We start from the raw sequence: 27,705 nt of genomic DNA, 5'->3' as shown, positions 1-27,705 counted from the left end.
CTATATTAAGCATACGTTGTTTATATATTTATATATCTATCCTTAGCCTATAGCCTTTATATTCTTCGTGAATTAAATATAGTTAAGCGGAGAGGCGAGAGGGGTAGTAAGTTGAGAGGTGAGAAGAGAGGCGAGAAGTGAGATAGAAAGTGGAGTACTGTTGAGGCGAGGGGAAGGATCTCCGCAATTCTGTATAGTGGCCTGGTGTGGGATTGTGGAGAGTGTGCCCGCTTGAATAGGACTGCTGGTGCCCGTGCTCTTATTCTTCTCCATAGTCTTCTTCGTAGATTTCTTTATATTTGCCTATTGTAATGGCTTATACTCTTGTTTCTGCTTCGGTGACTGTGCCGGCTTTAGTGGAATAATTACTTGCTTTTGCTGTGGCTGTAGTAATTTAAATCGCTTATCGAGTGCCTTATCGAGTACGTCTTCTATAAGCTTAATAATAAAGCGGACTTACTCTACTGAGAAGTCGAAAATAGAGCTGCTGTTGAGAGGTATAGCGATTGGTTTATTAAAAGGATCGCTTAGTGGATAGTGAGATCGTGTAGCGACTTATAGAACTGTGAGTACTAATATAGAAGCGTACTTAATATTAAGGTAGGTGGAATTCTAGAAAAGAAGTAGATAACTAATATAAAAGCGAAATAACTTAATAGACGCCTATTAAATAATCTTTAGATATTGCTATCATATTATTAGAAGACAATATAACTATATTATAATTGAGATATATAGTATAAAAGATATTTATTATTCTATATGTTCGTAGAGTAGATATATGCGATGCTAAGTCACGCTAGATCTAATTAGCTAGTGGCTCTAAAGGAGACCTTAGCGTACCGTAATAAACTTCGTCTTATTTCGACATTCTCGATAATAAACTCTAATTTTATATATACTTTAAATACTCTCTTTTAAATTTAAATTATATAATTAGATAGAGTATTAAAGTATTTTAATTTAATTAATCTTATATAGTTAATTAGCTTATTTAACTAATTTAAATTTCTTATTATAATTATTATTATTATTCTCTATTAAAATATCTCGATTAAATTACGTATATAAGTAATATATTTTCTTAATATAGTTTAATAAAAGCTTATCAATATAGTATTCTTAAGTTATTAAATTATTAAATTCTTTAATCTCGAAGTTATATAATAGTAATTCTTTTTAATCTTCGATATATTACTTATATTCTAAAATAATTTTATATTTAAAATATCTTATAGATTTATAAGACTTCGAAATCTTTATATTAAGAAATTATTCTTATTATAATAAATAGTAATCTCTTTATAATATTAGAAGATACTTTTTAAAATATAGATTAAGTATAATTCGAGATTTAATAATTCTTAAAGATTTTTAACGTTATAGCGAGTATCTCATTTTTATAATATATAATTTTACGATATTATATTATAAGAATAATAAGTTTTATTTATAAATATTATATATTATTAAAAATCGTTTATTATCTACTCGAGATATTATATATTATATTTTTAATACTCTTTTAGATTTAACTCGCTAATTATCTTAATTTAAATATATTTATATAGTTAAATATTATTAATTTAAATTTATAATAATTTTTAAAGAGTTTATTCGCTTATATCGACTTCGAAATATTTTAATTAAATAAGAGATAACTCTTAATATATAGAATTCTTAATTAAAGTAATTATTTTCTTAAGAATTTTAATTATAATCTTCGAAGTATATTTAGAGTAATACTTTTTAAAATATCTAGTAATAGAAAATCTTTATAATTTTTATCTTCGTAGTTATATATAATCTATATTAAGCTTAATATTTTTATTATAATAAATATCTTTAACTAATTAATTCGAAGCTTAAAAGTTTATAGTCTTAAAGAATTTAGTCTTATAATATATAGTAGCTTTATAATTAACTAGAGAAGAATTACGCGAAGGCGTATAAAGAATATTTATTATATAATATGAATTATTAAAAAGAATATCTAATTATTTTAATATGGTAATAATAGAAAGCCTTTAGTAGCCGAGTAAACCTCGGTGTTTAGACTTCTATCCACATCTAATAAAGTAGAATCTTCTAAAATAAGAATCCCTAGACGTAATAATAGTAAAACCCCACTATACCTCCTTAATAGGATCACCCGCAAATATTGTCAGGACCGGTACAGATGTGGTATCAATGTAGGTATATTGAATAAGACAACTAGGTACCGGACAACTATGTAGGTAGGAGGCATCAGGTAGTAGTAGATGCCTCTGCCAAGACACGCTAGGCCCTAATAGGCCATAGGGCTGGATGGTGTGTCAAGGGAGATGTAGGGTACGCTCGTAACACTACCCCCCCCCTCATAGAATCATGCCCTCATGATTGGCAAGTGGAAGAGTAGTAGAAACAGTATGCATGCACGCTCGCTTGAAAATTGATAAAATAACAAAGAACTTTTGATATCCGGGACCTCCAACACCCCGGTGTTCCCCGGCGGCAGCACGGGCAGCGAGAGCCTATGTCTCGGTCTCTGAGTTGGCGTCGTCGCTAGCCAGAGGTGTAACGGGCATAGGGGTCCTGGATTGAAAGGAATTGGTGGGGCAATGGGCGAGTGGTGATCATGAGTGTTTTGGTTGGTGATGATGATTCCCGAGTCGATATTCCAGCGCGAAGAATTGTGATGAAATGATGCGACTTGATTGGTCGAGGGGTCCCGAACCGAACCGAGCCGCAGGCGCTAAACTTTAATCCAGCATCAAATTATGTTGGAGTGGGCTTCTCCGTGGTAAGCCACCTGGTCGATATCGATCATGCTCAGCGACGGCGACAGTGAGGTCCGCGTGTAACCTGGCATGCCCCCGGAACACGTCACGGGTTGTGCCAACAAGGGGAGCCGGCTTGGTGGGCCTGACATGAGGCCGTTGTGAAGCAATATGGGCCTGAGGAATCGTTTTGTGAACGTAAAAATGAAGCCGTTATGAAACATCGGATGGTTTCAATTCGTTCAAAAACACGATGTCCGAGGCATTTGACGCTAGTGGGCTGCTTGCGGGTACCGTTTGTGGAAATCGTCGATCATATCTTGACAATTTTCAAATTCGCCATCGTCCGAGTTGTACCATTCAAGGTCCTTGTCGAGGCCCTCCCATTTCACCCTGTATTTGAGGCGGCCGTTGATGAATTTGGAGGCGAGGATCTCCTCCACCACCCATTCGATCCGGCCATCGACAGTGACATGCTCCGGCGGAGGATTGACCTGTCCAGGCAGGGGGTTTACCGGTGCAAGGGTCAAGAGATTGGGATGAAAGACATTGTGGATCTTCATGCTCACTGGGAGCTCCAAGCGATACGAGGTTCCCACGAGACCTATTACCCTGAATGGGCCATGCCTCTTGTTGTCCAGCTTCCGAGACGGTCGGTCCGAGGTGATGTTCTTGCTGCTGAGGAAGACCATATCGCCTACTTTGAAAGTAATCTTTTGGCGTCGCTTATTGGCCTGGGTTACCATGGCCTTTTGAGCGCGATCCATGTTGCTCCGGATGTAGTCAAGGACCTGCTGCATGTGCTCAGTAATGTCCCCCGCTCGGGCAGCGTCGAGGCGCTTGCGAGTGGTGTCATAGTCGGTGGTATCTGAGCTGAAACTCATCCGGGGGTGGAAGCCCTTGTTCGCGAAGAATGGTGGGACACCCGTGGCTGCGGATGTAGCATCATTGTCGGCGAACTCGGTGATGGGTAACCATCTAGACCAATCGTCTTGCATGTAGTTACAGTACGTCCGAAGGTGGCGTTCCATATCCTGGTTAGCCCGTTCAGTCTGCCCATCGGTTTCGGGGTGGAAGGCTGTTGATAACTTAGCCTCAATCCCGAGTCGTTCACAGAAGGATTTCCATATTGTCGATATGAATTGAGGGCCCCTGTCCGAAATTATCGACGCCGGCAGCCCATGTAAGCGAAAGACCTCCTTGAGTAACATGTTGACCGTCTTTTCGGCCGTGGTTCCTTCGTCTATATCAGAGCACGCGACGTAGTGTCGTTCCTTGGTGAGTCGGTCTATCGCTACCCAGATAGCGTTATATCCATCAGACATGGGTAAACCCGTCACGAAGTCTATCGAGATGTCCTGCCACCGCTTTTGAGGAATTGGTAGTGGTTGTAGCAGGCCATGTTCCCGATCGCGAGGGGCCTTAGACCTATAGCAAGCGTAGCAGTTCCGGACGTAGGTAGAAACTGTAGCTTTCATGCCTCGCCAATAGTATTCCCGCTTGAGTAGCTCATAGGTACGGGCTACACCGGGATGTCCACATGAGGGCTGATCGTGTACTTCGCGAATGACGTCGGTGTATAGACCTTCTGGTACCCACAAGCGGTCCTTGTGGTAGAGCACCCCGTCCTCTATGGAGCACTTATTGAGCGTAACTCCACGGAGTTTGTCCTTGCCTTCCGCAATTGCCTCACGAATCTCGTTGCACAACTCATCAGCCTTGTTTTCTTGGGCTATCCTATGGAAGATAGGGTCGTCGATGGCATGTATCCCGACGTCGCTACCATCAAGTTCCAAACGGTCGGGCGTGAGTATTGTCTGATACTGCTGCTTCAAGCGCTCGTCCTCAGGGCTATCCGGCTTAGAACCGGCCATACGTGTGAGTGCGTCGGCCTTGACGTTCTGAGGCCCTGGGCGATAGATGATTTTGATATTGAATTCGGACAGCATATCCAAATAGCGGGCCTGGCGACGGCTCAGGTCTCTTCCTTCAGCAAAGTACATCAGGCCCTTATGATCCGTGAAGATCTTGACAGGGATGTCGGTGCATTCCAGCTCAGGACGCCAGTGTTCCAGACAGCGAATAATGGCCAGCAACTCCTTGTCGTAGATCTGGTAGTTGCACTCAGCTGGGGTGAGGTTCTTGCTGTAGAAAGCCACCGGGTGTAAGACTCCGTCGTCGTCGTACTGGGATAGAACACCACCGTTGACGTAATCAGAGGAGTCCGTTTCGAGCACGGCGTCCTTCGATCTGTCGAAATGGCGTAGAACCGGAGCTCTCGTGACGGCTACCTTCAGTAAATGAAAGGCTTCCTGACAGGCCGGTGACCAATCGAATATCGCTTCCTTGACTGTAAGTTTCACCATTGGTTTCACGATTTTCGAGAAGTCTCTTATGAATCGACGGTAGAAGTTGCAAAAGCCAATGAAGGCCTGCATCTCCTTCAAATTGGTAGGGGTAGACCATTCAATAACAGCTTGAATTTTGGTAGGGTCCATCCGAAGGCCATCAATCGAAACAAGAAGGCCTAAAAACTTCGTCTCCTGGACATGAAATTCGCATTTGAGGATATCTACCTGCAATCCGGCCTCCCGTAGCTTCTGAAGGATCTTTCGGACATGCGCAACGTGTTCCTTCCTCGATCGACTGTGAATGAGAATATCGTCAAGGTAGACTTGGCAGAAGTCGTTTAGGTACTCGAATAGAATGTCATTCATGTACTGCTGATAGGTGGCCGGGCCATTGGTCAGACCGAAGGGGAGCACCCGATACTTGTATGCGCCGAGGGAGGTAACGAATGTGGTGAAATCCTCACTGTCGGGGTGCATACGCAATTTGTTGAATGCGGCTATGATATCTAACCGAGTGAGGTATTTGCAGCCCTGAATTCTCGCGAGAACCTCGTCTATCAATGGAATTGGATATCGATTCCTCTTGGTAATGGCATTCAGCCTTCGGTAGTCCACACAAAAGCGTAGGCCCCCGTTTGGTTTCTCGGCAAATAAGACAGGGGATGCGAACGGAGCATGACTAGGTGTTATGAAGCCCTTTTTTAGATGTTCGTCCAAATACTTCTTAACCTGTTCCAACTTGTGTCCGGACATAGGATAGACTCGACTCTTCGGTAGGCCGGCGGTACCGGCCTCGGTGAACTCCAGTTTATGATCATAAGGGCGGTGTGGTGGTAGTTCGTCTGCCTTCGTCCTGTCGAAAACATCCAAATAGTCGTGGTACTCGGTGGGGAGTTTCCTTTTGATATCTTCAGGGCTAACGACTTCGGTAGCGCTGATTTGAATAGGGCAATTCGATCCACAGCACCTCTTATACTTCTTTCCTGAGTTGCAAGGGCATGGCTTATTGACCGGTATGCGAGGACCACGTGGTTCCTTCGGAGGAGGTAACTTCTTTGGTGGCGGGTCGTAGATCTCGTTCATGGTAAGGGTAAACAGTCGGTTTCCCTTATCACGCGCTAATTGGTAGTATGATGCGGCACCAATTTCGGCGATATCAATGGATTGTGGGTCCATATCTCGTTTTTGTCTTGCGTCCCGGGGAGTAGGTGTGGACCTCTTCTCATTGGTTGGTTCGCTAGAGACGTCCGAATCGATAGTGGAGTCCGAGTCGTCGTCACATGTGGGTTGGGGAGGCGGTTCTTTCTTCAAGATAGCACGTGGGGTAGGGGGTTTCGGTTTCGGATCTGGTAAGATAGCGAGATCCTCCGCTGTTGAGGTCTCGTTACCGTCATGATTGCAGCGGTCTGGCACGAAAAGAATCTTGTCTTTCATCATATCGAGGAGCACCCCATGCTTGTTCATCCATGGTTTTCCCAAAATCATGTCATGTGTGAGGGGGGCGATGAGCATAGGACACGTTCCCTCTCGATGGCCATTTACTGTCATTGTCGGAAGTAAACAGTGGGTAATGGGCTTCTTCGCGATCCGGCCATCGTAACCCTTCAGCGGTTTAGGTTTCGATAGTGGGACCGGTTCCAATAGCAATTCTTCGCAAACCCTGTGAACCAGGGACTCATTGATGACTGTGTATGCCCCAGTGCACCCACTATCGACAAGGGCGTCCTGGAGCAAGCATTTCCGTCCCTGTGACGATAGCGTAACTTGTGTCCTGAAAGGACGGCGTGCCAAAGGATCATTGGGAGCATCCAGTAGGCACACGTCATGGGTCCCCCTTACCGTGACTTTGGTAGAGGCTATTCGTTTCCCGAATCCTCAGAGGCTTCGTGAGCGTCGGCCAATAGATTCACCTCATGTTCGTCATCGATGGTGAGTTCGTGGATTCTTGCCTCCCGCAAGGCCTTCTTACCAGCGTCAGTCTGTCCCTGTACTGGACAGTCGCGCCTCACGTGGCCCGTCTTCCCACAATTGAAACATGTTGAGTCCCTCGGATCTGCACCGGTCGTCGCCTTCGGTACACTCTGAAAGGCACTCGGGGTGTAAGTATCCGATATGATAGCGGAAGGCGTACGATCCTCGGTTATAGCGGTAATCGTCTTCCTTATCCGAGTTACGGTGGTTTTGGAAGTCGTTTTGTCGAGGGACAGAGCCAGACGTCGTTCATAGCCTGCGCGCTGTGAGTTGTCGTTGTCCATGAGGTGTTCCTTGATGTCCCTCAGGGGCATGGACTTGTGACCAGGAAGGGCCATGAAAACGGAGTGGAGTCGGGTACATGTTTGTAGCTTGGTGTCCAAATTGTCCCTCAGGTGGGTTTCGTCATAGTTGAGTATGGAACCGAGTCTGACGAGTTCTGCATAGAACCTATTGAAGGGCTGGGTTGTCTGTTGGAGGGAATCGTAGTCGCGTCTTGCCTTCTCACGACGGTCCGTCTCTTCATAGATCTCAGCCAGCTGGTCCATAACCTCGCTAACTGACGTGTAGGGGTTTGTGGTACCCCTACGCCTCCTATTCAGGGTATAAGAGATCGCTTCCCCACCTATGCGTGACAGGAGGTAGGTGATCCGAGACGTTTCGGTGGGGTAGTGATCCTCATTGCCCGATAACTTTTCCTCCATTTTGACTGACCAATCCTCCCATACGGGGTCCTTGCCGTCGGTAAAGGAGGGAGGATCCGGTAGCTTGGTGGACTTCTCTTTCCTATGGGTGGGGAGTGGAACTTGGGCGGGCTCCAGTGGGGTTGACGCTTGTGTCTTAGGGGTGGTTTGTGGGTCCCCAAGCATGCCCAACCGCATTGCCATTAGCTGTTGTCGAAGCTCCCTATTGTGTTCTTGTAGTTCCTCGGCCTTGGTGCTGACTTGCTCCAAGCGTTGTTGGGCCTCATCCCATTGGTCCACTACCTTGTCCTTCTCAGCCTTGAGGTCGGTGTACCACTCAGCCACGTCCCGAAACTGGTCTCGTTGATAGCGGAGGTCGCGGAGCATGGCAAGGAATTGATCAGGCTTCTCATCGGCCCAATGGCGTAGTTGGTCGATGCTGACGACCTGCCAAGGGTCCGTGGCAGCCTCGACATCCTCTGCTGTGTCGTCAGGCAGCAAGGACTGTCGACGGTCGAATGTCTGAGTAAGGAGGTTGCTGACTCGATTCATCTTGCTTGGTTGCATATTCGAGATTTATGATGGTTTTGAAATGAAAAGAAGAGAGTTTCTTTATTTCTCCCAAGTCTTTGGTGTTGTGGGCACCAAGTGAAGGAGGGAATAGAAAAATTTCTCACAACACCTTTTGTGAGGCTTCACTGCAAATTCGAAAAATGGTGTTGTGCTTTGCGGGGACTTTTTTCCTTGATTTGCAGACTGTTTAGGCTGCCGTGAAAACCACAGGTAGTTTGAATATCGTTCTTTTGAATGCCTTCACTCCGCTCAGGGGGTCAGTTGTATGGTTGTTGAGTAGGGTGGCGATTTCTTTGAATTTGCTAGCCGTACAAATAAACTGGTCCAGTGATTGCTTTATCCCTCTGACTGGTCACGAGGCCGTTACGCTGTCCCGGTAGGTGCTCTTTGTAACGTGTTACCTGTGTGGTAGGTTTACCCAGGGATACGATGGCTCAACTTGGTATCTTGCCAAAGCCCCTGCCAACAGGTTTCTTGAATTCGTCTGCTGATTCGAATGTAGTGAGTGGGGTGACCTAGTTGTAGTGTCAGGACCGGTACAGATGTGGTATCAATGTAGGTATATTGAATAAGACAACTAGGTACCGGACAACTATGTAGGTAGGAGGCATCAGGTAGTAGTAGATGCCTCTGCCAAGACACGCTAGGCCCTAATAGGCCATAGGGCTGGATGGTGTGTCAAGGGAGATGTAGGGTACGCTCGTAACAAATATCGGGTATACTCGTGCAATCCAGGAATGAGTTCCTACGCTAAAATAGCGTCGGGAAGTTAGCTAATCAAGTTACTTAGTTCTCCGCAAAATCGCACTAAAATATATCTTATTTTATAGAGAGAGAGGCTATTACTAAGGTATACTCTTTTATTAAATATTAAGATATCGAGAATATAATAATAATAACAGCTATATTCGTATATAAGTAATCTTCTAAGTATTTAAACTACTTAATTAATTAATTAAAGATTTTAAATAACTTTTTAATTAATTATCGTTATTTTAAATTAGATAATAATATTATATTCGCTTTTCGATAGACTAATATCTCTTAGATATCTCTTATCGAAGTTATTATACTTAATAATAATAAAATAATTCTTTTAGACTAGATAAATTATAGTTAAGAGAAAGATATATTAAAATATTATTTAAAATATAATAAGATTATAATAGAATATATCTCTAGAGTAAAGGATTTTAAGTAAAAGAATATTAATAGAAGATACTTTAAAGGAGATATATCTATTCTTTAAACTTATTACTATCTTTTAACTTATAATAAAGATTTAATTTATCTCGCCATCGAGCTATAACTTACTTATTTCGCTATTAATTTATAATAAAAATTTACTTAGCTTTTAGCTCTTTTTTAATTCTATCTTTAGTTATCTTACTTATTTCTTTAATTAAATATTAATATAATTATAAATTAATCTTTAATAAATTTTATAACGATTTAATTTAATATAGATTTAATAAATTAGAGATTTAATTAATCTTCTTAATATTACGTCTTTTCTATTCTTCTTAATAGAGTTTAACTACTTTAATATAGACGAGAGTATTATTCTTAATTATTTATATATTCTTATTAAAGTTTCTAATTATAACTTTCTCTATATATTTATATAGACGAGTTAATAGAATATAATTTTTATATTATTTACTATTAATTCTATAGTTCTTAGATATTAAAGAAAATCTATACTTAAAGATCTATTTTATAATATGTGATTTTTTTATACTCTTATTATTTTTTCTTTATTACTCTTTTTAAAAAAACGATTATAAAGAGTAATCTATCGATTCTTATTTTAGAATTTATTAGTAATTTCTTAATAAAAGATAGCGTTAGAACTTATCTCTATAAGAGTATATTTAAAAATTTCGAGAATTTCTATAAGACACCTTTTTTTCTTTATTACTTTCTTTTATTTATAATTCTTTAATATAATTTTAATCTTTAATTTATATCTTTTAGCTATTATTTATATTAGTTAATAATATTATAAATTAATATTAGATTTAGTAGAGTATAAGACTTAGTATATTTATATAAATTATATTAAAGTATCGACTACTACTATAGTCTTAACTAATTTTCTCTTCTCTATTAAAATATATCGTCGTTTATAATTATTATTCTTAATCTTATAATAATATTTATTATTAATAATAAAGATAAATCTCTTATCTAACTCTTTAAGAATTTAAATATAAAGATTATTTTATCTATATTCTTCGAAATAATTAAAACGCGATTTTTTTAACTTAATTTTTCGCTTAATTCTTTTTATAATATAATTATCGTTTATCTAATATATATATTTAAGAGCGACTCTTAAAAGAAGCGATTAAGAAATTAATAGTTATAATTTATCTTTATCTTATTTTCGCTTTTTATTTACCTTTAGAATATCGATATTTTCTTACTAAATAGTCTCTTTACGAGATAGTCTAAGATACTTTAAAATAACTTAATATACTATTTTTAAGAGATCTAATTAATCTTCTATTCGAGCCGATTCTCTAGAATAATTAAGACTCTTTAGATATATTAGAATATCGTAAAAATTCTTATTTTCGACTTTATTAATTACTCTTAATATTAAGATAAAAGTAAATCTCTTATTTACCTCTATTCTTCGCTTAATAATATTAAAACTTTTATAATATAGTAATCTATAAATAACTATAGTTACTCTAAGCTCTAGATTAGTCTTAATATTATATAAAATTATTAAATATATAATATAGTTAGATTTAATAGAGTAAATAATAGAATAAATATAGATATTTGCGAGGAGATTCTACTAAGACGCTAAATTTTAGCGTGGGAACTCATTCCTGGATTGCACGAGTACTCGGTGTAATCGACCTTCCTTCTGGTGCGCTACAGGCGAGAACATAGGTCGAGGCACAAGGAAATCCTTGACTGGTGCAATACCGGGGCGTCTGGCAGCCCGGCGTGAGAACGACAGCAGGAACCTCTCGGAAAAGGGAGCAATCACCGACGTTGCTCGGGATTGGGCGCAACAAAGTCGTGTGGAAGGAAGGCCTGCAAACTCAAGGGCGCGGCACGTTCGGGCTAAGCTAGCTTCATGGCCTACAAGGTCCAATTTAGGATCGACCCTTAGCGGCACTCCCACTCTACTTGACCTCGATACTCGCCAATTATTGGCGTAACAGAGGACGTGTTGGAAAACAATATTTCCAATGCAAGGATTCAAAGCATTTGAACCTAGGAATAGGAGATCGTGAGCGCCTAGAGACTTGGGGAACACAAGTCTGGATGAGTAGGAAATCGAGGGTTTCATAAAGTGTACGTAGGACTGCGGCGCATCGAGGAAAGATTCCAAGAGTTATGATAATGTGGTATGATAGGCTGAATATGTTATACGAAGGCGGCGTACTTGGTCTGAAGCTAACCGATAGACTTATGTAAACCCCAGAGGACGATCCTCGAGGGGGCGCAGGTACTGAAACCTCTACCGAACAAAGAGAAAGTGATCCTTCGAGATATAAGAAACAAGATACGCACGTGATACGGGACGTTGTATAATAGCGAAGATGAAGTTTTTGCACAGAGTAGAATGTTTCTCCATGTACGTTTCTCGTCGTCCAGGGCTGGGAGTGTCATCCTATCGGGTACGTACAGAAGTATTGGACCGTGCTGGGCCTCAAGGGGCCTCAAAAATGAGCGTGAAACTGCATCATATGATTGCTCTGCCTAGCCATTATGAGACCTTGTGCTATGGCAAGAGACAGAGAGCTGGCGTCGGTGTCAGATGTCGGTGTCCCAAGGAGTCACATTCTTTGTTCTGGGATCGAAGAAATCCGTCGGATTATTGGGAATCGCGTTGCTAATATCCGACTGGGCATTAAACATGAAAACGCCAAGCGAGTTCGCCTTGCCTATTCCAGGCGCAGCCAAGCATGAGTCACTCGAATCCTTATGACTTTTTATAGAGATGGATTGGCTTACCAGTGGCTGCCCAACCAACTTGGCGCTCAATTCCATAAACGCAATCGCTCCAGACCTCGGAAAGGGCATCTTGAACGTCGTAGTATGTCGCCACATCAGATCTCGGATAAGGTCCTCTTGTCCCGCCGCCATTGAGAAAAGCTGCTGGAACAGTGTTCAGATTGACAATCGCTATGGTGCACGGCCAGGAACTGCCTGTTCCGCCGGTCAGTACCTACTTTCCATAGATTGCTTTGCGATGGTACTATACTGGAGGTAACCCTCAGTGGAGTCCGCATCACGGGGAACTCCAGCCTAGCAGGGACTCCACGCGGTAAAAATTCATACTCCGTGTGACCCCAGAGCCAGATCTTTGAGCTTTTTAGCATGAAGTCGGCAGCTCTGCAGTTTGGGACTATTTGGGACGCTTTGAATTTTATCCAAGAATTTGAACCGTTGCAGTATGCGGGTATATCTGAGTCAACGCCGTCCAGGACTTCGGTCAAGTTCAGAGGCTCGTTCAGAGCCTTGGTGGCAGATCTTGGGGTATTGGTTGCATTATCAAGATCAGCCCCACAGATGTGAAAACCCGAGAAAGTGGTCATATACGAGAGCCAAAAAAGCCATCTGGGAGCCATGCTTCTGGTACGTCCAACTTTGCTCTCATGAAACAGAGCCAAAACATGAAGACTGTAGACAAAGATGCTCTGTCGCGATTGAGCGCTTGAGAAATCGCTAAACCCGGATGTGCGCATCATCACCTGGAAGTTACGTCAGTTACATGCGCGCGAGCATTTGATTTGGCGGGATTGGTCTCACATGATTAGTGGTGAAGGAAACCGTGCACTCACAGCACATTTCACTTTGCAGTCAGGAATATTCGCCACAGTGGGACTGGGGGTTAGTGGGTCACATGACATGCCCCTGTTTCATGGCCCTGTCGGTACCCCTGCAAGGGGTAGGAGACAGTTGTCCAGTACGAGCTATATAGCCACCTGTTTTGCACCTGTCAATGGCTCTTCATTCGATTTCGTCTCTTTCAGAGTCATTATATACTTTTTGTCCCACCCATCCACATCTGTACATAGCTAGCTATCATTCCACTCCAGGTCTATGCCATAGGCATGAAAGTTTTCTTACGCTGGGGTACGAGAAATATGCCTATTCAGGCCTCTATTTAGGCCTATTTAGGCTTGCTATCCCCGGCGTGAGACGGCCCAACCACTATCTACACTCTATGTGGGCCCCTATGCGTGCATTGATGCGTGTTTTTCATGAATGGGACAACTAACGACCCGTCACCACACCGCCATGATCTCATTTGCAAACGCTAGCTGGCCAAGAGTCTTTGGGTGGAAAGTCTTCGCCAACCTGGTTGGTACATACCACGGAATTCGTAGCTTCGTGAGATTACCCTGTTGAATCTGCATGGCTTCTTTTTGTATGACTTGGTACTCGAAGGACGAGGCGCTTGAAGTAGCGATGGAAATATCGCACAGCATGTTCTCTAGACTACGTCAGTCGTGAAAAGTTACAATACGTCATTCAAGAGTCGGTGACTTACCATACCAGTCACTACGGACAAGTGAATTGAATTGTGTCAAGGTTTCTCTGCACGTAGTCGGATCTGGCAGAGGAAAATCAGGTCCGGCAACCAGCTCCGATTGCTCTTGTTGGTAAGATTCCAAAGCACCAAGTGGATCGTCGGGAAGACTGTTATCAGGGGTACTAGAAAGGAAGAGCCAGGTATTCAGTCTACCATTGTCTGGCTCGTACACGCCATCTTCGCACCATCTATGACCGGCATAAGCAGAATTTGGATCTACGAAGACGATTCTCTGAGTGTTGCCATAGTAAGCGTTAACAGAGCTGGTGATGTGGCTGAGTATCGTGTTCAAAGCCACGACTACACCATTTAGCTGTGCCCGTAGAGCTGTCGTTAGCCATGGCTGGCCTTTCTCTTTGTGGGTATTGTCGTAATGAGGATTCCATATTCTGAACGATGAGCTCTCGCAGAGGGGTGTGGCTTCGTTGAAAAAAGTCACATAGCCTGTCATATAAACCTTGAAGGCGTCATTGCCATTCTTGTCAATGATTTCTTTCAATACGGACGTAATGTTAGTGGAGAGATCCGGGCTGGCAAGTATCTCATTAGCTTTAGCAACTTCTGTGTCGCAGTCTCCAGCCCAGTTTCCACCAACCCAGAGTACACATGCCGTCAAAATGTTATAAAAGCCAATGTCATTGCCACCAATGGAGACAGTAGCGATGTCAGCGATGGTTGGGTTGGTCCTGTAGGAAGCTGAAATTAGTGTTTATTTTTCCAGTCATGGCTTTCAAAAGTTGCTGACCATGCATCGACTTGGCTGTATGCTCCTCCGCCGAGAAGATTCTGGACTGTGGCTCCCGAACAGGCGAGGTTCTGAAAGTCGATGTCTTGGACAGTTGATGCGATTAAGTCTGGATAGGCGAATTGACCCTGTCTGCAACCCCATGTGGATGTGTTGCCTGTGCCTATACCGGCTGCGTAGGAGTCACCGAAGGCGGTGTAACCTCTCTTGATTGGGTTCGGTCTCCAAGCAAATCCTGAGGCTGTTGCCGGCATCAGCGATGGCTCGATCTTGCTTTTCTTTAGCTTGAGCGATGCTTGGCAGTTGATATGAAAGTTTGTGACCACAGCAAATAGTCTAGAATAGTAAATGTGATAAAGAGACTCGTCGTCAGGTAGTGACCAAACGGTCACTCAAGAGGCTGCTGATCACTGGGTCTGACTCTCGGTAGTATGTCGAGTGCTAGTGTTACAGGGGTATGTTGATTGATACAAAAAGTCAGAAGGCGTTAAAAGATGCTTGACTCACAACAACTTGGGAATTGCATACGACAACCTTGGCCAATAAAACCCTCAAGCCAACAGACTGAGTAAAGAAGGAGCTGGATCAAGCAATTCGCTACCCCAACTCGGGCCCGTAGTACCTTGAGCCAATATGAGTTTTGGAGGAATGGAAGATGCATGGTTGACAGCCTCAACTGTATGAGTATGGCTGAAGGCCAACAACCACGGATCCCAAAAAGAGATTATTTCACGGCTGGTTTTCTTCTTGTTCCATAAATGATGGATATTTGTAGAGATGAGATGAGTTGAGAAGGCATGTCTAGAAGTGGGGAACGTAAGCACCAGGCTCCAAGATCCTTCCTCTCGCACCTATTGTCCGGATAATCATTAAGTCCGTGCTTCGGTTCTAGCTCAGCCTTACAGCGACGATCAAAGACTGCCTGGTGTGCCAATTACTCTACAACCAGTGGGCAGCACGCGCACCTTCATCATTCTCCGCATCAACCGCTCGCTGCCTCCAGCACGAGACAATGACCATGCCAGCCACCTTCTCTGCACGCCCGAGCCGCTTGACAACCTCTCCTCTTCCAGCCTTTGACTTCGGCGCCCTACCTACCCTTCCCATTTCAGCAGCTTTGCCACGACACTCTATCCAGAGCCCATCGCACATACACCATCTACCCAGCCCTTGAGGCGGGGAGCAAGTATGCGCAGCTGTAGCCGACGATGGTCTGGCCCACTCGCCATATACCTCGCATTCAGTGTCCAGGACATGCAAGAGGCGGAGATGAATACAAAGAAAGGGGGCGCTGGCGATCAAATAAACAGGATATGCTGTTATTGGCTACGCTGAACCCAAATATCTCTACATAAAGCCGCTTGGTTGCCTGAAAGGCCTTGGGAAGGGAATTGGGACACTGGACGTGGCTCATACGTAGACCGGAATGCCGGACATGTTAGGGACCACCAAGAGGTGAGGTTGTACGCAAGAGGCTCTACGGAGAGGCTGATGGTAGTCACACAGTCTGTATTTGTCGGTGGAACGGAGAGGGTCCGGATGCTAGCAGAGACGCGCTAGCAGGGAACCTGTCTGCCATATTCTTTAGAAGTACTGCTATTTTGAGCTCTGCTGATCCCTGAGCCTACGAGTCTAAAGATGGCCCATCTGTCCCAGATACTTTGGGTAGTCTCCCATTTTCAGTGGTATCTTCCAATCATCAATCCAATTCAAGGTCAACTTCGTCATGAGTCGAGATGCCCATGTCTTGATATCATTGTCTACACGATTCTGTCTTTCGCATCACGCTCCTGGAAAATATTAATTTAGAGATTAGAACAGCACTACGTTCGAAGATCCATTGTCTGAATTTTGCTGAACCCGGGCGCCTTTGAATCTGAGAAGCTGATCGCTACCGATTCACTGCGTTAACACCAGCATTCTCACCTAGAACTTGGACACTATGCATTATTCTCTCTTGCGCATCGCTTCATTTTTAAAATGACAGCTTATGAGCACGGGAGAATATCGTGTAATTCCCTTCAAGTCACTAGAGCGCATACCGTAGTGCAACAAAAAGAAATTCTCAGGTCAAGATGGGACATGGTAATCATTTCACAAGGTACAGCTTATTGGTATTTGTAAAAATACAACACTAAATGTATCGCAATTGTGAAGCCAGCTAGACCCTCTGGAACAAGGCTTCGTAAGCATCTAGCCCTTCCCTCAAAGATGTGCACGCTAGAACTTGTACTATTGCTAAGAACTGACGGTAGGCTCCCTGGTGGGGACGAGCTGTTGGCCAATGGACCTCCAGACCCGAATCCCCCCATAATTATTCCACCCAAGCTTCCACTGGGAACCCCAAGTACCACTGTTTTGGACCCAATCACAAGATTGCCACCTGAGCCCAGAGACACCAAAGTTCCACCTAAGGTCGTTCCTGAAACTCCCGGCGACAACGTAGCAGTGCCGGAAGCAGTAATAGCAGGTCCTCCAGGTGTCAAAGTAGTGCCGGCAACAGAGATACCACTTGAGAGCAGCTCAAGGGTTACACCATCAATAGTTGTGACCTGGCCCGACTGGGATTCTGTTTGAGAGAAATGAGGCAGAGCCTGGCCAGTACCATCGAAGACAAGGTTATTCGAAACGTCAAGGAAGACGGCAGTTCCAGAAAATGTTGCTGCTGGTGCGCCAGCGGTAAGTGTAGTTCCATAGATTGATACTGCGTTCGGTATTGGGAGAGCTACTGCTCCATTGGCTAACGTCGTCGCTGATGCAGGGTTTGCGGTTGGAAGTGGATATGATTTGCTTCCGAAGTAAAGGTGTGAGTCATGAACAGATACCGCTGTTCCGGAGATTATCGCAGTGTTTGTGCCTGTAATGGAAGTACCATGGATTGACACGCCGTTAGCGATAGGGATGACTGTCTGGCCTGCAATCATCGTGGCAACTTGTTCTGTTGAAGCCGCTAAATGGAAGATCTGGCTGGCAACTACGATGCTGTTTCCTTGATTTATAGCCGCCATTCCAGATATGTCTGTTGGAGCCTGATTAGGATTGACTTTCACGCCGTCGACATGAACACCAGAGGGGCCCGCCACCACAGCATGACCAGCAAGCGATATTGTTGTTTCTACCAGCGTGGCAGCCTCGGCAGGTGTTGAATCTCCTGGATCTGGACTTTCGTTCTGAGAGCTATGTTGGGCCGCCGCGTTTGTAGCAATTTGAGCAGTGTTGATTTCTTGATTCTGGGCAGGCGAAGACGGGTCCTTTGTTGCATCTTGGTTCGAATCTCCTGGAAACTTGGGATCTCCACTGCTATCATTCTGAATGCTCGATTGTCCGCTAGGTTCTGTTGAGCCACTGCCTTTCTGAGACGAACCTTGATGCTCCGATCCTAGGTCACCGTCTGCAGGTTGAGGCTGCGATGCTTGTGGGTTGATGATTGGCACTGGGTTGGTCTCTTTGGACACTTGGGGCTTGAGCACCGGCGCTGTATTGGTCTCTTTTGGGAGAGGCACGTGTTGGAGTGGCGATGGAAGAGGTATTGGGTTCCACACTGCAGCTGTCTGCTTTGCGCCAGGAAATTGAGTCGCACTCGGCTGCGGTGCTATGGTGAGGGCTGCAAGATCGCTAGTAGTGACAGGCGGGGCTATTGCTGCTGCTGGAATTAGAGACCTCGGCGGATCGAAGCCCGTGAACCACAAATCTGTACAGTACTGGAACCACGGAACCATGTCCCTGACCTGGCTGGGTATAGCGATCAGAGGTCTATATGGCTCCCCCGGCTCAGGCTTGTAGTAGTTTTCAGAAGCAACGCTGTAAGGCGGACAGGGCTGTTCAAAATTTTATTGTCAGCGTTGCCACTTCAAAAGTGCGTTGTGAACACCCAAATATGTCTATTTATTGAAGGCTGCCAAGCTACCTCTTCAACTTTGAGTGACAAGAGAAAAGTCTTTACTTACGAGGTCTGCAAAATTGAATGGTAAAGTCGTCGCCGCAATATTCCCAAAGTAGCGAGGTCCAACCACGGTCGACAGCTCTCCGGGAGCAAAAGAGAGCATCGTTGTTGAGATGACCTCCGCACCGCAAGAGTCGTATGCACCTATGTTGCTAAAAGCAGCATAGACTGATGGAGAAGTACTTGAGAACCTGTTACTGAATGTCTAGCTTGGTAGGCGCTGGGTTCACTTACAAGGTGAAGCTTCCAGACACCACGGTCGTTATAGGCAGGTCATCCTTGCCGGTGACCGACGCTGGAGTGACTAAGGAATGACCACGTGCGTAAATTTGGACGTCTAAGGCGCGTGCATTAACAGATGAATTTGAGCCCGGGGATGCTGCAGACGTTGTGGGGCACAAGGGCGAGTCCCATGGATTCTCTAAGTATGCTTTCCATGACATCGATCCTGTGAACATGACAGAGGCAGTGGTGATGGTCTGTACTGACTCATCTATAATACCTGTCAGAGGCTTTGTGCATCCCCAGTACCTGGCAGATATCTTGGAGTCAGCTTTTCTTCAGGCATAAAGTAGAGGGATGAATAAGGGTGCAGAGGTGACTTTACTTGAGCCCGAGTGAATCTGTCGTGGCGCGATAATCAGGGGGATTGACGCTGTTGCCGATGATGCTCAGACAAGATCTGTTGGCATTGGAAGCCGGCCAATAGTATACGTCGACATTCCCAGCTTCGATGTTGCAGGTGCCGCAGCAAGTACCCCCTCCATAGACGCGCCCTTGCGTGCTATTATCGCGCTTATCATCGGCACGTTTCTCACCCTGCATGCCCTCCGTATCCGGAGCTGGGTGCGCTTTCTGGTACACACCCTGGCTACTAATGCATTGCGGTGATCTCATCCAACTTTTTATTCTCGCGAACTCCGAGTATCTGGCAGGTGTATTGTGTTGGGTGCAATTAGATTCCACAGAGTCATCTCCATCGCTCGTGAAGCAGACATTTTCGTATAGCAATCCTTGTGTCTGACTGAAAAATTGGTCGATTGCTAATGTTTGGTTTCCCGAGCAAGTATTGTCCCACAATATGCATTGATCGCTCAAACCGTCTGGGTTTCTGTCCGTGCCGTTGTACGAGCAGTATTCGTCGGTGATGCTGCAAGCACCTGGCTCTTGAGTGGGCAACGGCGTGTACACACCGGGAATCTGGCCATAGGATTGATTCTTGGCTTCGGTGGGACTAGGATGCGGTTGAGAGATGTAGCGTGCCGGGTTCGGAGATGCCACTACCGACTGATTGAGCCTGGTAGCTAGAGAAGGCTCTGTGAAAAGTCCCAGAGAAATATTGAGAAGGCAAAGAAGCCGTAGAATGATGGGCGTCTTGGACATCGCGATTGCTTTGCAGGCAGACAAGCGACCCAGAAACTTCGTGCACAGGAGCTTTTCGGGCCAGACGATGAGGCTACTACTGCAATGCAGCCCGCCTTGTCCAAAAGCAGGCCAAGGAAGTGGAAAACATGAACACAGCAGGTAATGAGTGGAGGTATATATTAACGGAAATGAATTGGGAAATATTGCACAGACATCTCGCTTCCTAACATTATTGCCAAGACACGAAGGATTTGAAGGATTGCAATTGCAATCTTGATTTTTCGAGCGACGGGCCGCTGGACGTCCGTCAAATAGAACGCGAACTTATACGCATCTGAAACATGCCCCAGCTGCGCCGCAAGCACAGCCTTCGGAAGGATCCTAGGCCCATATCATGGCCAGATCATCTATTAATTATTTGTTTCACAGGAGCAAACGAGCGCATAAGGTGATGGAAGACCATTTCTCACCTTGCTACAAGGGAACCATTACAAAGCAGCTTTGGTCACGAGAGGTTCGAGCGAGACGCCCGGATAGGAAGAGCTGTGCCATGCTCAAATGCGTGACCTTCCCATTCCCTTCTTTATAACATTTCCCTTTCCGGTTTCTCAGGCTTCTTGGCGGATGAGTCGGTTCGAGAGCGAAGAAAATGATTAAAAGGACGGTAGCTTGATGCGCTGTTCATTCAGGTAGAAAGTGAATGAAGCAATGCTAAATTCGCCTGTTAAACAAACCAGCATGGTAAAAATAGAGTACCTGAAAAGGTTGAGTTATTGTATGAAGACTTTCGCAAGTTCAGACCAGTATAGATCTATGTTTCAATGCCCTCGATCTTCGGTTCGACTTGAGAAGCAATTTGAATATGAGCGCGCACGTACTCAAATTCTGCGTTCCGTCATCAACGATATTGACGCTGAAATGCAAGCGCAACCCAGTCCGCACGCGCTGTGAACGCGAAAGCCAATCGAATCCGATCGTTGTTTTGTCCTTGCAGGAGAACGATCTGTGCTATCGCGCCGTGAGACGTCTTCATGCACCTCACCACTTGGTTCCTCCACACAGCCATATTCGGCGCATGTATTGTAGAAGTTCGCACACTGCATCTACCCGCTATTCGAAGACATCAAACGGGTCCCATCACAGTCGAAATATCTAGCGTTTTCTTTCTTAGACTCGATCGCTTACTTCGAGTAGAAAGTAAAAAACTCACCCGAAGTTCTCACGAGAACTGTGACGACGATCTTGAACTTGCAAATCGTGCAGCGGCTCCCACACAAGCTCACTCATTCCATTGGTTTTGATCGGGAGTTTATATCCATAGAAGGTAGCCTGAATCCCGTGCGTGATCTCGGTTCAGCTCGCTTCGAAACTGGTCTTGTTGCGGAAGAGCTGAAGCAGAGCGCGGAATTTTTGTTGAGTCTGGTTGAAAAGAAGTGATGGGATGCTGAGTAACAGATAGTGATGCTCGATGAGTGAGGAGAGCCGACAAAAGTATTAGGGCGTGACCGCTTTGCAGCGGAATCAAGAGATCCAAAGGACTGTACACTGATTAGAGTATGGAGATAAAGCGGTATGAGGACAATGGATTCAGATTTGGAGAAGTCTGGAATGGATCCCGTCAAAGCATTGAAGCTGCTGCTTGCTTCTAGGAACGCTCATGGGGATGCATGTGAAAATCCCCGAGTGTAACGAAAAGTCGCGCAAATCAGGCTCAAGACTGGAAAATTTCCACTCTCGAGCTCTACCGACAGCTAATTTTGTAGCTAGAGATGTCAAGAAGTCCTCTGGGCAGCAACTTAACCCTCGCCAACAGCAAAGTCTTCACGACAAGTCTAAGAAGTATGACGAAGCAAGCACCAGGGCGCCAAAAAGCCAGCGTCTCTACCAATCCACCAGATCCTCCAATTCTATTCTCATTGATGACGCCTTGCTCGAGTCCACCGGATGTTGTACGCTTGGACCTCTCATACATAGTACAGCTCGCAAGTTCATGTCTGCAACATCGCAGGACGAAGGGTTCGAAGACTTCATGCGACTGGCAAGCTCGGATAATGCTCGGAGTGGAACTTGGTGCGCGCTACATCAGCCGTACCACGGAAGACTGACCCTGAAGATCTTGAAATCAGACAGAACTTCCGTTGTGGATGGCCCGCCTGGTGGTGCCACGGGCGCTATTTCAACCTCGGGTCTTCAAAGAATCTCAGATAGTTCTCGAGCCGCGAGTCATGTCCTATTCTCACCTCATTTCATCTGGGTCCACATTAATCATACGCTGTTAATCTTCTCGGGAGAGAATCTCTACCCGGCGGCACATTGGACACCAGGTCCGCTCTTTCAAGGGAGATAACCACTTTGCTATACAGACTAAGCCCATAGTGTAGCGGCACATAGAAAGTGAGACTAAGATTTCAGGAATCTTGCCGCGGTAGAATAGGTCCATACAGACAAGACAATCTTATCCATCTTCCGGTATCTCGTCGGGCTTAAGGAAGTTGACGCCAGACATGAAACGTCCCGCCTCGGCAGATGAAATTCACTACTTGTAAGCTCGGTCGCCGCTGTTAAGTATTGACCATGATTTAGCTGCCCTTGATATAAAGTACGAGCTAAGTCCGCCGGTCATCCAGCTGTTGTATGCGGAGCCGTAACGCTCGAATACGCTCTAACCCTGCCACATAGTACAACTCGTTAAAGTAATTGATTGACAGCGAATCCTGAAAACCAGCTGGCAGGCTCGGATGACGCCCACCTTCTGTGGCGTAATTCATATAGGCTCCAAGTGCTAGTTGTTCCTCCTCCGTGTCCGGTGAATCTGGCCACCATTGGCCACCCAGGTGTCGATATGACCCTTGAAGACTCAATAGGTCCCAGGGTATGAAAGCCCCGCGAATCCGCATAGCCTCAACAACACCTTCCCATTTGCCACCTAAGAGGTTAATGTGGTTCAGCCAGAGGCGCTGCAATCCTGGTATCTGGTTGAATAGGAGAAAGGTCATGTCAAGACCATGTATTGCCAGGCCGGCGAGATATAGACGTTGTAAATTCGGCCATTTGCCTCGACGAGGAAACACTTGCGAGTATGTATAGCAGGTTTCATCGAGCAGTGCCAGCGATAGACGGCGCTGTTTCTCCACACGTTCAGCGGTGATGAGTACAAGGTCAAGGCTCTTCAGGCCAATCATCTTTTCTAACAATTGTGGTAGAAAGTCAAGCGCTTCGGCGTTTTCGTGATCTACAATGTCACTGCGAGGCGTGATCTGTAGCTTTAGGCTTCCGAGCTGCCAGAGGGCAGTGGCCATGTGGCGGGGAAATGTCTCTGTCATATCACATCCTGCGAAGTGCAATGGTGAGATATCTGAGCGGATCTGACAATGGCGAGACTGGCATTCAAAGTGCTTGATGCTTCTTTTGGTCCTTGAGAGTGCATGGACCACAAGAGAGAGATGCTCAAAACGCGCGTCTTCTGATCTCTTTGGGCGCAGATGCCAAGGAATCCAGCCCCGCGCGAGAGGGGACCCTGAGAGAATGGCGCTTGGAGTATGACGGGAATACATGGGCGGAATGTGCCACTCATGTGTCTGCGAGTGTTACCCCATATGTCATCATCCATTTCGATGGACTGCAGGTTTGGCATTCGATGCAGACCAGAACACAGATCTGAGAAATATGTCCCATGACATGCATTTTCGAGACTGTGTCGTTCTTCTGCCGCAAGCTCTTGCCAGGTTTGAAACCCCTCTACAACAAGTTCATCGTTGGCGTACTTGGAAAACAAGTCCAACGGAGATACTTCACTGCGGATCATCGTGTTGGTGAAGTCGTTGACCCAAGAATTGGGACTGTTGAAGGGGGAATTCTTGCTCATGAAGATAGTAATTGACCGCAATTCCTTACACAAAGCGTAGAAGTAGTCCTCGTGCGAGAGTTTAGTAAGACTACGTTCGTACTATAGTAGTCTAAATTACTTAAATTATACGAGCTACGAATTAAGAAGGGAGACAGAAACTATAGAGATAATGCCAAGACATTGACGTACGAGTAAGTGCCGAAGTCAGCCCGAGATGAGGCCGTCTTTCCACATTTGGGTCATGCGTTCTTCTGACAGCGGCTCAGCAGAAGTATGCTGTAGAGAAATGCTAAAAGAAATATCAAAAACATAAGCCGCAATTTTACTCATGCGGAAGTTATTCTTTTCCCACATAATAGGTCAGCCTTTCCCCGCAACACCTTTTAATTAATGATACCAAACTGCTGATTGGCGAAAGCAAAGCACGCAATTTGACTAGGGTATGATAACATGCTCTAGAACGCGCATCGCTGTCCATTTAAGTTGGCAGCATATTCCAGTATAGCAGTGCTTCTGCAGATCCTCCTAACTTGCCGCCTTTTTCGTTCATCGCACTTTCCAAAACGGTTGCAATCCAGGATGATTAACTAGAATAGGAGGATTACGTGCTTCTTCGTCATATCACTTTCGAATTCTCAATCATCCTTTCGGGGACCACCATTCAGTTACGGAGCGCTTGTTCTCCCAATATACTGATAGTTGAAGGGTGCATATCGCTTTTGTCGGCCTGCGTTATAGCCGACAGTTCACTCCTATGAGCGCCTTATGCCGAGGCTAGGCTAAGGTAAGGTACATCGACTAGTGAAGCTAGCTAGTAAGATAGGAGACTCAAAAACAGTTAGCCGAGAGTTAGATATTCATGGGAATGATACAGGAAGTCAAACCTCCAAGCGCAGCTATCCATATCCTTCTGAGGTTTGGGTATCATTTATCTTTTCCCGTGTTCTAGAGAGCACGATACCGCCTCAAGCGGCCATAGACGGACACAGAATGATTGTGCTGATACAGATCGCTAAAAGGGAAATGCATGGCGCTTCATTCTGTGAGAAGGGCAGTCAATCACACAATGATAGAAACCTCGCATCCGAGCCAACTGTTTTCCGGTACTTTTACAAGTTTCATACAAGCCAGCTTGAATCAATCAATGCCTGCCTTACATCACGTATCGATCGGCGATCAATGAGAAAGATATGCATCCCTCTTGCAACTTCTCCTCTTCTCTCACGCCAATGCTGTTATTCCCCGTATGCTAATCTCATGTCTATAGTGCAATGCTGTTATTCCCTGTATGCTAATCTCATGTTGGGCCTAAAGCTTTAATCCGTCTTAGCCGGGTTAATCGCATGCAGCAGTGCACTCCAGGTTCTCCGCATAGCCCCAAAGAGCTTATGGACTGCTGTTTTTATCCTCAACAACCCCCTTTCTACTAATCATATTCTCCGTTAATCCACATCCGCGGGGCCAGCACCGGCTGAGGCTGATACAGTACTCAGGTGGGACCCATCTTTATCCCATCTCCAATGTTCCGACTTTGCCGGTTCACCACTTTCCACCAATCAAGTGCTGTTTTCAGACATGGTGATGGAAGTTGTCCATCGGGTCAGGTGCCACTAAGGATGCCGAGGACAAGCCACTACCCTCAGAAGCTCAAACCTTGCTTCTGTTTTCCCAAATGGGACCAAAATTTGAAATTTCATGGATGCCAGCATCGGAAATGGATTTCAATGGCGGGCTTCCTGATAGCCCACACCCGAAACTTGTCAGAAGTGACGAGTCCCATTATATAAACAGACGGCCAACCATCCGTAGGGACCCCATGCAACCTTCTAAATTCTTTAAACAGCGGAAAATCCACAGCAGATCTTACGTCCAACATGAAGACAGCGTATTTCGCCTTAGGTGCAGGCCTCGTGGCCCGAGTTTTCGCGGCTTGTCCATTTGAGATGTTGAAACGCTCTGGAGTGCTCACCGAAGCAGATCTTGCCAAGTTCGAAGCTGTCAAGCGGGACCCCAAAGCTGCAGAAGTGCTTTTCCAAGCGCACAAACGCGAAGCTGCTCCAGATCCAAGCCCAGCTGGCATTATTGGACCAATCGTGAACGGTGTTCTCGACTTACCCTACGGAGGAGGTCTTCGTAAGTCTCGCCCACTTGAGATGTTCTATCGTAAGTCACTAACGTAATGTAATAGTCAATGGAGCACTTCAGGAACTCACGGGCGAACTACAAGCCGTCGATGTACCTACCCCCCAAATCATCACCCTCGAACAGATCCCAGGCAACGACCCTGCGCACCAATTCCAAGCCCCAGGCCCGACCGATGTACGTGGCATATGCCCAACTTTGAATGCCCTTGCGAACCATGGTTACATCTCCCGCGATGGTATCACAAGCTTTGCCGAAGCCGCCAATGCTGTCCAAATAGGTTATGGCTTCGACTATAGTCTCAGCGTTTTCCTCTCAGCTCTTGGACTCATGGCTGGCGGCGACCTTGTCTCGGGCAAATACACCATTGGAGGGGCTGATGCTCGCGTCCCAAACACCATCGGTCCTGCCGGTGGTCTCGACAAACATGGCGTCTTTGAGATCGATGGAAGCATCACACGCCAAGACGTATACTTTGGTAACAATGCCAACTTCCTTCTTCAACGATGGCAAGAATACGTCAACGAGACCTCCCAGACCGGCGGACTTTTCAATCAGGCGTTGAATGCTATCGACAATGGCTATCGTTATGACATCTCCAGAGAGACAAACCCAGACTTCCTCGCCGGTGTTATCTGGTTTTTGGTCTCCCATGCGGAGCGTGTTTTCGTCTACGAAGGTCTAGCCAACGGCACCACCGGTATCCCAGACTACAACAGCGTTGCTCCCTTCTTCCTCAACGAGACCTTCCCCGAGAACTGGTACCGACGCGGGGTACCATTCACCCTTGTCGGCGCTATGACGCAGGCCATCGAGATGTTCCTGATGAATCCGCGCGAGATCGGAGGCAACGAGGGCCTGGGGAATTTCGTCCCCCTCGGCTTTTTTAACGTGACGAACCAGACGCCACAGGAGTTGGGCTGTTTCATCTTGGAGAACCTCCTCGATGTTGCACCCGACCAGCTTGCTCCCGAATTATACGACAACTTTGAGCTGGCCACGGGGTTTATTAAAGGTACCAATCGTCCTCTCTCTTTCGCATTGCCACCAAGAAGAAACCTAACACCAGAATGTCTGTCAGGAACCATTGCGCCTTTCTTCATCAATGATGGCTACTTCAACTGTAACGCCGCATTGAATTTCGTCAAGCCTGGACAGAGCGCTGGAAACTCTGACGGCAGCGTTAGCTCATCAGGCTCGCCAGTTCGTTTCTCTGCTTTCCCTTGGTACTGTCTTCCAGCCGCTGATTTGTGAAAAAGGTCAATGGTGCGTACCCTGGCATTGGCGTCATTGCGCCAAACTCCGAGCCCAGTTAGACGATGGGCACTTTGGAAGGTCATAGCTTGGTCGAGTTTCAACAACCGATTTCTGGCGGAGGAGACTTTGGTGGCGCAGAAACAAGTCTTTTCAACAATCGCTTGTTTTACGCGTCGATTTGATGTACAACTGTCCCTTTCGTGAAAGGCTTTCCTCAATATATAGGGCCCTTTTGTTCCAGTTTCATGACTTTTCAATGCTAGTATGCTGCTTGACTGTGCATCCCCAAAAGCTTCGTCCAGCACTATTCACAAGTTTGATTCCCCAAGATCAACTCCGAGAGCTTTCCCCTTTTCGCTACCTAGCTTTATGTTCTCTCTCAATTGCTTTATACCCTTCTCCACCATCTCTTCCTCTTTCTCACTCAGCCCTTTTAGCGGCTTCGAGAGATTGTGTCAGGAACTCAATGGTGTGTATGATTGTTGGAAATGTATGAGAAGGAT

General features: G+C 45.5%; 5 protein-coding genes across 5 annotated transcripts; 1 reads left to right on the top strand and 4 right to left on the bottom strand.

The window, feature by feature from the left end:
- Window positions 1-12,286: 12,286 nt before the first annotated feature.
- HO133_003533 (uncharacterized protein) lies at window positions 12,287-12,935 on the bottom strand (the record flags this gene model as incomplete). Its single annotated transcript, XM_037294455.1, has 2 exons — window positions 12,287-12,513; window positions 12,752-12,935. The coding sequence occupies 2 exons, from the start codon at window positions 12,933-12,935 to the stop codon at window positions 12,287-12,289; spliced, it is 411 nt and encodes a 136-aa protein (XP_037149143.1).
- A 660-nt stretch (window positions 12,936-13,595) lies between these two features.
- On the bottom strand, window positions 13,596-14,792 carry HO133_003532 (uncharacterized protein; the record flags this gene model as incomplete). The annotated part of the gene is made up of 3 exons (XM_037294454.1): window positions 13,596-13,804; window positions 13,862-14,589; window positions 14,776-14,792. 3 exons carry the CDS (start codon window positions 14,790-14,792, stop codon window positions 13,596-13,598), a joined length of 954 nt encoding a protein of 317 aa, XP_037149142.1.
- A 1,964-nt stretch (window positions 14,793-16,756) lies between these two features.
- HO133_003531 (uncharacterized protein) lies at window positions 16,757-19,974 on the bottom strand (the record flags this gene model as incomplete). The annotated part of the gene is made up of 4 exons (XM_037294453.1): window positions 16,757-18,466; window positions 18,596-18,773; window positions 18,826-19,122; window positions 19,199-19,974. The coding sequence occupies 4 exons, from the start codon at window positions 19,972-19,974 to the stop codon at window positions 16,757-16,759; spliced, it is 2,961 nt and encodes a 986-aa protein (XP_037149141.1).
- A 2,588-nt stretch (window positions 19,975-22,562) lies between these two features.
- HO133_003530 (uncharacterized protein) lies at window positions 22,563-23,255 on the bottom strand (the record flags this gene model as incomplete). The annotated part of the gene is made up of 1 exon (XM_037294452.1): window positions 22,563-23,255. One exon carries the CDS (start codon window positions 23,253-23,255, stop codon window positions 22,563-22,565), a length of 693 nt encoding a protein of 230 aa, XP_037149140.1.
- Window positions 23,256-25,677: 2,422 nt separating this feature from the next.
- On the top strand, window positions 25,678-27,199 carry HO133_003529 (uncharacterized protein; the record flags this gene model as incomplete). The annotated part of the gene is made up of 2 exons (XM_037294451.1): window positions 25,678-25,936; window positions 25,992-27,199. The coding sequence occupies 2 exons, from the start codon at window positions 25,678-25,680 to the stop codon at window positions 27,197-27,199; spliced, it is 1,467 nt and encodes a 488-aa protein (XP_037149139.1).
- Between the last annotated feature and the right edge of the window lie 506 nt (window positions 27,200-27,705).

Source organism: Letharia lupina (assembly GCF_014066315.1).
Source record: "Letharia lupina isolate WasteWater1 chromosome Unknown contig_18, whole genome shotgun sequence".
Taxonomy (NCBI): Eukaryota; Fungi; Ascomycota; class Lecanoromycetes; order Lecanorales; family Parmeliaceae; genus Letharia; species Letharia lupina.
Note: the sequence above shows the minus strand (reverse complement) of the source record. Positions and strands in the feature narration are given on the sequence as shown.